The sequence below is a fragment of the Schistocerca gregaria genome, chromosome X, assembly GCF_023897955.1.
Source record: "Schistocerca gregaria isolate iqSchGreg1 chromosome X, iqSchGreg1.2, whole genome shotgun sequence".
Lineage (NCBI taxonomy): Eukaryota > Metazoa > Arthropoda > Insecta > Orthoptera > Acrididae > Schistocerca > Schistocerca gregaria.
Genome location: NC_064931.1, coordinates 661,043,451 through 661,054,671, shown reverse-complemented (window position 1 = coordinate 661,054,671; position 11,221 = coordinate 661,043,451). Strand labels below are relative to the sequence as shown.

The 11,221-nt window shown below is 41.0% G+C and overlaps 1 protein-coding gene across 1 annotated transcript in view; it reads right to left on the bottom strand.

Moving 5' to 3' along the window:
- Positions 1-1,560: 1,560 nt before the first annotated feature.
- The window catches only part of LOC126299093 (homeobox protein engrailed-1-B-like), a 322,170-nt gene continuing 312,509 nt past the window's right edge, over positions 1,561-11,221 (bottom strand). The window contains exon 2 of the mRNA XM_049990768.1: positions 1,561-3,975. Within this exon, the coding sequence (XP_049846725.1) occupies positions 3,644-3,975 (332 nt within the window). The 3' untranslated portion in view covers positions 1,561-3,643. The remainder of the gene's footprint in view (positions 3,976-11,221) is intronic.

The window sequence follows — 11,221 nt, the reverse complement described above, 5'->3', positions numbered from 1 at the left end:
CTATCTTGAATAAAGTTCGTCATCTGTGTGTGTGTGTGTGTGTGTGTGTGTGTGTTTTAAGCTAATGATATGATTCTTACCTTTGTCCACAAACCTGCCTGACCAATTGCAAAGGGGATTTTGGAAAATAAATGACACCAATGTTCTCAAGGTTTGCAAAGCAAAAAGAAAAAAAAAAAAGAAATCTTGCTCATCGAAATGCACAGCGTCACAGTGCGGTTAGCTTCCGTTCTCCACCCCATAACGAAAAGATGATTTATAGCTATTGTATCTACCTGACTGTTTACGAAAGGCAGCAGTCCCATGATTGTACTTTTGTACTTCACAAAAGCGGAACCTTACCCTGCATGACAAAGACATGTCACACTAGCTTAACCTCTACTACCTCTGTTCTGCCGTGTTGATCTATTGCTGCACACGTCTGACAAGACTGGACAATTTTACTTTTGAGATCTGTAGTGCATATAGTTGTATTACACATTCTTGGCGTGCTATTTTATTACTCCTACACATTATGTAGATAGCCAGTGGAGATCTAAACTCAACTTCTGCAGAACATGGGTCAACTGCCTTTGCCGCTGCAAGATTTTACGGCATTTCATAAGGTATTTAACAATTATCTTGAATAAAGTTCGTCATCTGTGTGTGTGTGTTTTTTTTTAAGCTGATGATATGATTCCTACCTTTGTCCATCTACCTGGCTGTCCAATTGGAAAGGGGATTTTCGAAAATAAGTGACACCGGTGTTCTCAAGGTTCGCAAAAAATAAAAAAAAGAAATCTTGCTCATCGAAATGCACAGTGTCCCAGTGTGGTTAGCTTCCGTTCTCCAACCCATAACGAAAAGATGTTTTATAGCTACTGTATCTACCTGACTGTTTAAGAAAGGCAGCAGTCCCATGATTGTACTTTTGTACTCTACAAAAGCAGAACCTTACCCTGCATGACAAAGACATGTCACAGTAACTTAACCTCTAGTACCACTGCTCTGCTGCGTTGATCTGCTGCTGCAGGCGTCTGACAAGACTGAATAATTTTATTTTTGAGATCTGTAGTACGTATAGTTGTACAACACATTCTTGGCGTGCTATTTTATCACTCCTCTACATGCAATATTCGAATAGTCCAGCAATGCTCTAATTATACAAACATAACTACTTCCCGTGATAAATACACGAATTGTGCCAAAACAAAAATGTTTACCTAATCTTCTTCCATCTAATAACTTTAAAATGAAGTTTTTTATTTCAGTTTTCTTTTCCATTCTGATCACTTCACATAAATTTTCCCAGTTGGCCAAAGGATGGAAAATAAAATTATTTTGAAAGAGTATTGACAGCGACGATGACAGTCAACTGGGCTATATTCATCAAGTAAATAACCTGTTTCCTTTCTCCAAAAACGTCCCTGACGATCTAAATGCCACAGAGAAGAACAGTCAGAGAACCATAACTGGAAGACACAGTACTTGTTTCTTCTCTTTTCTGAAAATAGAATACAACAAAAGATTTGTGATGAGGGAAATAAAACACGCATTCTACAATAAATGTCGGTATACCAATTAAGTAAATGAAGTAAGCTTTATTCTGACTTCAATAAATATTTTAAGTACATATCTTTGCATGAAAATGAGGAAAAATACTGCAGTTATTTTAATGTTACCAATCACTACTTTTTACAGTCACAATCAAATGGGCATAATTCTCTTAATGGAATTGCTGTTTTCAGCAAGAAATCTTGTCTCATGCATAAATGCAGTAATTAGTCTCTACCAATGCTACAAGAGAACATGTAGGAATATGTAGGTACAATGTATATACATTTTATATCGTATTAAATTATATCTAGATATTTTTCTGTACATTCTACACGTTTAAACGAGTATAGAGCATTTCTGAATTATATGTACATTTTTGTCTTCCTTATACACTAAATATTCTCAGCTTTTTCAATTTTTGTTACTGAAGAGAGAGACAGCTGTGGAAGTACGTCATCCTGCTAACAGTACCTGGCAGTCATCAAATCAAGCAATGCTTTCCAGTTACTTCTAACACATGGAGAATAAATTAATCAGACTTTGGTGTAATATCTTCTTATTTCCATGATAAATAAGACTTTAAACTTGGCAGACTGCATAATTAAATATTTATTTAATTATAGCACATCCGAAGTAAAAAATTATTGCTATATCTTTCTCTTTCAGAGTACAACAGGGCAACCGAAATGAATTATTTAAAAAAAGTTTACTGCTGCAATGTGAAAATGTTCAAGTTTCTCAGTAGAATCAATAAAAGAAGATATATGGTAACGGGTTCCTCTGCTGCTTCTTAGCAGAGAGGAAATAAAAGCAAAAAACACTTATCCAGTTCCTCAAGCGACATTTCTAAGCAATGATGAATAAGACTAATAACTTTCTTATTGAGCATTATCTTGCTAACAAGAGTTCTCAAGTGAGAAAAAAACTGTTATGTACTGGAAAATGTACAAGGCCTTGATGTGACGTCATATTTGGATCAAAGATATAAGTAGTAAATGTTGCGCCATACGTTTGATCTGATCCTACAGTATAAATATATACCTTCAACGCGTTTGAATCGATATAGGTCTATCATCATCTGCAAATAATAATAATAAAATAATAATAATAATGAAAAATCAGTCACATTTACATTGTTACACATTTGTACACACGCATATTTTGTTTAAAACAATTTGTTTGTGCTTTAGCTTATTTGCAGGATGTTTAAAAGCTCCTTTGGTTCTACATCCGATTAAATACTTGTTTTGCACTTGTTGTTCGCAGTTGACTGATACATGTATAAAACTAATGTCGGTAGATCGTCTGGAGGAAATGCTCATTGTTATGTGAAAAAATGGGTACTAAATTATTGCACAGTCATTCTGTCAGTTAAGAGACACAGATAAAACACAATGCGAGGTTGCTCCTCTACACATAATACAGTCGACTGCGTACAACTTTCAGTTTAAAGGTTGGCAGAATGCAGGTGGCGATTGCCAAGAAAGACTTGCGGTGGATCCAGGAAACTCCTGTCCCTTACAAACTTCAGCCACTGATTTCACAGTGAGGTACATAGTTTCAAAATGTCTACATTTGCTTTCCACACTTTAGTGACACCGACACTCCATGTCATTAGTCGGTTGTGGATTCTAGTGTCATTTTAAGCAGTCTGCTACACTGTAAACTGATATGTTGTAGACAGAATTTCTTACATGCATTCCTTCACCATTGAACACAACAGGTATTACTCAGCTGCTAGAGCAGTCTGCCACATTCTTTATAATTTCCAGCCTCTACTGTTGTTTCTTTCCTTAATACGCTTAGGACGTCTTTTGAAAAAAATCTGGTACCCGTGGCACTTCATCAGAAATAGAGACGTAAACCTATCTGAAACATTTGGAGTTCATTTCTTCTGTCCATTGAACAGCAACGAAGAGCTCACTTCAGTTCGAGCGCTAAGATGTCCTGGTAAGGAACTGGCCAAATTATCCGTCAGCACACACAATGGAACCGTAGGCGCGTGCACTCACTATTCGCTGGCCGAATTTCATTTTGTGCAATGTGCACCCAGTAGTCACGGCAGCGAAATTCCGTTAGATTAGTGAAGGAAGAGAGGCGCAGCGATTCACTTGTCGGAGGCGATGGCCTGTTCTTCCTCCTCGCGCGTCATGGGCACGGTGCTGTGGTTGTAGAGGCCCTGCGCCATCAGCTGCAGCGCAAGCGGGTTCTTCTGGCCGCTGGCCTTCTTGATCTTGGCGCGCTTGTTCTGGAACCAGATCTTGATCTGCGCCTCGTTGAGGCCCAGCTCCCTGGCCAGCTCCTGGCGGCGGCGCTCAGTCAGGTATCTGTTCTCGGTGAACTCGTGCTTCAGCCGCGCCAGCTGCTCGCCGCTGAACGCCGTGCGCGGCCGCTTCTCCTCGGGCTTCTTGTTGCGCTTCAGTCGGCGCGACCGCGGACCTGCAACCACAAGCACAGCGCGTTAGACACCGAACTCGAGGGTCCTCGCAAGGAGGCCGTAGCAGCCGACATAAAAATGCGTCGCTGCTTTCTGTTTCTGTGAAGGAAATTAAGAAAAGCAAGGCACAGAAAGCCATCGTGAACAAGCAGCAATGTTCGGCATATACAGGCGTTGGACAAAAATATGGAAACACAGAAATTCGTGCTTCAACATAAATGCAAGTTGCGCTGTTGTATGAGGGGTGTCCAGAAAGTAAGTTTCGATCGGTCGTGAAATGGAAACGACTATGAAAATCCGATAAGGATTTGCACAGATGTGTTGGGAAGTGTCTCTAGTATGACACTAGATAGGATCGCGTCGCTCTTCTCATTTATGAGCTTACAGTGAGCGCGTAAAAATGTCTAGAAATTAGTGTCTCCCGCCAAGTACGAGGACCGGGTGAGAAATTTCGCCTGAAACTATGCAACCAACATTACATAATTATCGTGCGGTTTCTTCTTCAATACAATTCTCAGCCACATTCTGCAGGGGCAATGAAGACGCTCCTACAGCGTTTTCAGTTGGAAATGTTTGATTACCCACAATGCAGCCAGTAAATGCCTCCCTCTGAGTTTCATCTCTGCTCACATGAACCTCTGGCTATGAAGACAACATTTTGGCACAGACAACGAGCTGAAGGTCAGCGTTGAGACTTGGCGGAAAGCACTGGCGGCTGTCTTCTATGATGAGGGTTTGGAAAGTTGTTACAACGCTACGACAGATGTCTAAGTCAGAACGGCGACTACGTAGAGAAGTAGCTGGAAGGTATAGATAACAGTTACAAATAAAACATTTCTGATTTTCACTGTGGTTTCCATTTCGCGATCAATCGGAACTTATTGTCTGGACAGACCTCGTATTTGACCAGGAGCGCCACCTGTACAATGTCCTCAATATGTTGGAAGTGTCAGTCGTGGCCTTAACAGTAGTCACTGTAGCTATCACTGCATTATCTCGGAGCTAAGCGATTTCGAACGAGGGCAAATGTTGGTGCACGTATGGTGGGTGCTTCCGTAACCACCGTAGCCGACATGTTCGATGTTTCAAGAGCCACTGCATGTAAGATTTGTGGTCGGCCGGGGTGGTCGAGCGGTTCTAGGAGCTACAGTCTAGAACCGCGCGACCACTACGTTCGCAGGTTCGAATTCTGCCTCGGCCATGGATGTGTGTGCTGTCCTTAGGTTAGTTAGGTTTAATTACTTCTAAGTTCTATGGGACTGATGACCTCATAAGTTAAGTCCCATAGTGCTCAGAGCCTTTTTTTTCTTTTTTTGGTAAGATTTATACAGCATTCATCCATAAGTCACAACGCGGCAAAAGTGTTTACTGAGTGGTCATGACAGACGGCCACTGAAGAAAACTGTGGTGACGGTTGCGAAAATCACTGCAAAACTGACTGTCAAATTCGCGAACCCTGTCAGCACCAAAACAACGCGAAGGAAGCTCCAGAAGCAAGGAATTGCAGAGCGAACGGGAGTTCCGAAATCAGCCTGTGATGCATACGCATGTAACAGGAATACGTAATGCCGAAGGAATAAAACTTGGACAGTGGAGCAATGGAAGAAAGTTATTTGGTCGGATGAGTCTTGCTTCACTTTATTTCAAACTTCTGATCGAGTTTACCTCCCAAGAATGGAACATGGTGAGGGTTTGGTGTTTGGTGGTAATTTGTGCGGCCACTTCATGGCACGCCATGCGCTCCGTGCGTCCTATGCATGCTCTAAGTAGGCGCATTACTGTCAAACATTCTGTGATCATTTTGGACCATCATCCCATGCCATGGTAAGATGTTTGCCTCCCAAATGGTTCAAATGGCTCTGGGCACTATGGGACTTAACAGCGGATGTCATCAGTCCTCTAGAACTTAGAACTACTTAAGCCTAACTAACCTAAGGACATCACACACATCCATGCCCGAGGCAGGATTCGAACCTGCGACCGTAGCGGTCACGTGGTCCCAGACTGAAGCGCCTACAACCGCTTGGCCACTCCGGCCGGCTTTGCCTCCCAATGGCGATACTTTTCTCCAAGAGAAAGGGACTCCTGTTCACACAGATTGTATCGTCCAGGATAAATTTATGAGCAGGCGTACGAATTTTTGCATCTCTCATAGCCAAAACAGTCACCAGATCTCAATATATTGAGCCATTGTGATCTAATCTAAGGAGAATGCGTGATCGCCATCCACCTACATCGTCGTTTCCTAAAATTTCCACTTTTTTGCAATAACAATGGCGTAACACTCTCTTGATGGCCATACAGAACGAATTTTGGCTCTACTGCAGCGTATGCGCTGATTTGAAACTTCCTGGCTTATTAAAATTATTGAGAATTGTTTAGGGGACCGAGAAACCAGCCGGGGATCTTTAGCTTTCCCTTATCAATGGTCTACCGAGAGAACTATCCAAGCACAGATCATCATCTACCGTCACAGCTTCACTTCCGCCAGTACCTCTTGTCCTACCTTGCAGACTTAAGATGTACAGCAAGAGGTACTAGTTGAAATGAAATGTAAGGGTTAGTCGTCAGTCGTTCTTAGATACTTCAATCCGTGGAATACTTGTGTGGTAAATTCAGAAGTTCCAGTACACTATATAGTTTTAATCTGCAGGGAAGTTCCAAATAAAATCTTTATTAGAACTATTATTCCCTTAAAAGAACAAGTCCACACCAAATTAAAACATGTACAAGTATTTTCAGAAAAAAGTTATTTTATTGTATGTGGTTTCACTGCGAAATCACTGGTAAGGCAGGGATTGATGACGTTTAGTGATACTCCGCAAAAAGAGTTCTTATCATTACTCATGCATATTCTAACAGCACATGACTGGCACATGCGTTTGGAACGACGAGGGTGTCTGTGCTACGCAGTGCAAACCTCTTAGATGAACCTTCGCAGGCATAAATACTGCTGCTTCATTTACCGGTTCAGCTTATAAAATGTGCTCTCATTGACTTCAGCGACATCAAAAAGTGACTCATTATGCGGCGCTACCATTTCACTTTGATTCTCGCTCTCAGAAGTTACAGACTTTTAATCTCTTGATAATTTATCCAGGAACTGATACAGACTTTCACCAGTCAAGTCAGCAGTAGATTCTCTTGCTGAGAAGAGGACATCGTTCGACCCTTACTTGATAGTGATTACAGAATGAAACAGCAAATCATTATCTTGTTTACAACGATAAACTTCATTTTTCAGCTATCACACCATTTATAAGCTAAGTAGCAAATCATATAAAACCTGTTTTCATCTAGTAACCATTACTAAACAAGTGGTTAGAAAAGTAGAAAAGACTGATGTCTAGAGTTTAAGGTTCTGATGACCCTGACGTCATTAGAGACGACGCTCTAATCAATTCTCACAACTGGGGAGACACTATTAATGAAAAGTCATATACTTAATGTGAACGGCTAATACTCTTACGGTCAACCAGTAGTAGAAACTACAGTGAAATAGATAAGGAAATACCAAATGTGTTTCGTCGACTGTCGTATGTTGTTTCTTTTCAGTAGAAGCTACTCGGTACGAATTAGAAGTGTGTAAGTTAGACGAATTTTATCCTGTGTTGCTCTGATTGATAACCAAAGAGAAGTGGTACAGCAATTAGAACACCGTACTTTCACTCATGAGGAGCGAGGTTCAATCTCATACCAAAAGCGATTAAGGGAAATGCAGAGATGGGTCCTTTGAAAAAGACATGGCCGGTTTCCATCCTCATCCATCTTCATCCCGAGTATGAGATACATCTTTAACGACCCTATCGTGGAAGGCACGCCATCCACTAAGTTTTTTCTAATATTTACAAGATGATACGAATTGTTTCTGTAACATTTTTTGCACTTGGGCTTTCGCAGATCACATGTCAACAGAGGGATAAACACTTGGCATATAGTAAATCTTTTATTGCAGTGGAAAAATAATAACACAGCAAAAACAGAATGACAAATTTATCACATCGCTAACAACCCTCCTTATATCATTTTCGTATGGACTTAAAGTCCGAAAGTTTGCATTGAATTAGAAAAATATAGCGTTTTTGTCTGTAGGCTTATGTAACTACCGTTATGATACGAACTAGTAAATATTGTCCCCTGCATGATGACACGTAGGCGGAGACTAGTTACATAGTTGGCATACTCTGTTATGTCTCTTATTTCCGTTTTATAGTTTGACAAGATAACGACGTAAGCGCCAGCATAATATTACTTCAAGCTTCCTGTCTATTCAGCTATCTCTTGCGAGAAATATTGTTCTGCGTATGTCAATCGACTCCTGTTTCTTCTTCACATCAGACAAATCTTCCCCCTCATAGAGGCTTTCAGTGTATTCTTTCCAGCTATCCGCTCTCTCGTCTCGTGGTTAAGACTAATTGAGGGAATAGAGAGGATCCATATAAGAGCAGCAAGCTTCATTACGCTTCATTTAGCAGGCGCTAAATCATTGCGGAAATGCTTAGCCCACTCCAGTGGCAGATGCAGCAAGGGAGGCGTTCTGCAACACGGTATGGTCTACTGTTAAAGTCCCGAGAGCGTACGTTCCTAGAAGCGTCAACCAGTGTATTGCTTCCTCGTACGTACATGCCGCAAAAAGAACATCAAGATAAAATTAGAGAGATTCGAGTCCACAACGAGGCTTATCAGCAATCGTTCTTCCCGCGAACAACACGCGACAGAAAAAGGAAAAGGGGGAAATGACACTGGTATGCAAAGTAGCCTCCAGCACACCGCAGGATGGTTTGCGGAGTAGGTGAAGAGAGCAGGAAAGGTCCATAGCATGTTTACAGAACTCATCTCGCAGTTTACCTTTAATAATGTAGCGAAACTGCAAATAACCTAAATATGGATTAGCTTGGAGAGGTTTGATGCCCGCTCATCCCGAATGCGAATCATAGCTTACAATACTGAAAGATAGGAATATAACTCAGTACTTTCGCATGTTGTTGATGCTTGAAAGTCTAATTTAAGTCCAAGTCACTTCGTATGAGGCACTCTGAAATTCTAGAGAGCACCTTTAAATAATTAAATTCGAATATATTTCTCTAATATACCTGATTACTAATCCGTAACCAGAAAATTTTAATAAACAAGAAGAACTTAAATATGTTATATAATATGACGGCATTGTTGACGGCAACTTCTAAGAGCATTTATTCAACGATTGAACTGAGACTGATCATAAACACGTAATAACGATTTTCACTTACGGGCCCACTGAAACCGAAAAGTACGCCACGAATAATTTCGCTGATCAAAACAAGATATAACAGAAAAACAGATACAGAGATGGCTGTTGACTGTTTTTCGCACAGTCCATTTTGTGAAATACCTACGTTTTCTTTGTTTCTTGATATTATCCAGCTCATGCAGGCTATGGACCTTATAAGTCTCCTCTCAGTGTTTCTGCAGGCAGACTTCTATCCGTATTGACCTTAGCCTACGGTAAACAGTGTCGTGTATACTATATGTAGGCTAATCTGGGAATTTCTGTTATTTATGTTTTAACTATTCGTGTGTTTTGTTTATTGGGAGCGTATTTGTGAGACTGCTGATATAATGGCACATACCTGGTCGGTCCAAAGAGTTTCCTGACTAGATCAGTAATAAAATAGAAAAAAGATGCCAGTTTTAATGCTTTAGGTGTTCTATCCTACACATTATCCGCTGAATCGAGTACATAAGACAGAAGTTTCAAACAACCTTGTGAAACTGCCAGGCAAGTCCTCTTTTGGGACGTTGTTCACGCGTCGCATTGGCTTAAATGTCGGGCACGTCGGCAGTGTGTTCACCCTTCATCTGAATTTCACCATTTTATCATTTTGTTGTTGGTTCGTAGTGATAACACCAAGTACCGTCAGCATTTTTTCCAGAATTTTCAATCAAGCCGTGGCTGGTGTCTACCCATTGTTTTTTTATCAGGTGTAAATGTGTGCGTGACAAACTTTACACACACTTTTCTCTACTTCAAAACATTCTGAAGAATGTCTTGGGCACTTAATTTACAGGTGCTGCAGTTTATGACAGAACAGTGTTAACAGACTGCAGCCGTACGTCTACTACTTAACACTGCCTGCTACATCTACATTAACACTCCGCAAACAACCTAACGGTGCAGGCACGGTAGCTCGGCGTGCGTTTTCGGTCAGCGAGATGGCTGCTCCCTGCAATGAAAAAAAAAAAAAAAAAAAAAAAAAAAAACTGCGTGAAGGGACTAGCAACGGATTTTATGTGACGTCCGCTACGGTCAAATACAACGAACAATAATGAACAGAATTCAAAAAGGAAAAAAAAACGGTGTGCGGCGGGGTGTACTTCAGGTACCGCTAACTGATCTCCTCTTCCCTGCTCCATTTACAAATAGCTCTTGGGAAGAGTGATTGTCGATAAGCTCCAATTTCTCGAATTTTCTCGCCATGGTCACTTCGAGAGATGGTTGAAAGTAATATTTTACCTGACTCTTCTACGACACTACTCTCTCAAATTTTCAGCAGTAAACCTCTCCGTGATACACAAAACTTCTCATGTAGCGTCTGCCACTGGATTTTGTTAAGCATCTCTGAAATACTCTCGCTCCGACCAAGCGACCCCGTCAAGAAACGCGCCGCTCTTCGTTGGATCTTGTTCGCTTCTTCTACCAGTCCTATGTGCTAAGGATCCCATACTGATGAACAAGCGCATTGTAAGCCACTTCCTTCGTGAACGAGTTACACTTCCTTGGGATTTTAATCTATCAATCTCAGAGTGGCATCTGCTTTTCCTACTGTATGTTTTACGTTCTCACTCTACTTAAGGTCGCTCTCGATAGTTAGTCCTAAATATTTTAAGGTATATACTGTTTCCAGGAATTTTTCATCAATAGTATAGTAGCACAGCAATGGATTTCTTCTCGTATGCATGCGCAGTATGTGACATTTATTTATGTCCAGAGTCAACTGCCAGGGCCTGCACCATTCATGAATTCTCTGTAAGCTATTTTGCAAGTCGATACCGTCTTCCGGCGTAGCTACAGTCTTACCGACAACAGCATCATCTGCAGACAGTTTTAAAGAGCTTCCGATGCTTTCTATTAGATAATTTATAGACATTGTAAACCGAAAGGGTCTTATGACACTTCCTTCGGGTACTCTGGAAATTACCATTACGTCTGTCGACTTTGTTCCATTAAGAGCAACTTGTTGAGTTCAATTTGCAAGAAAGTCATGAATC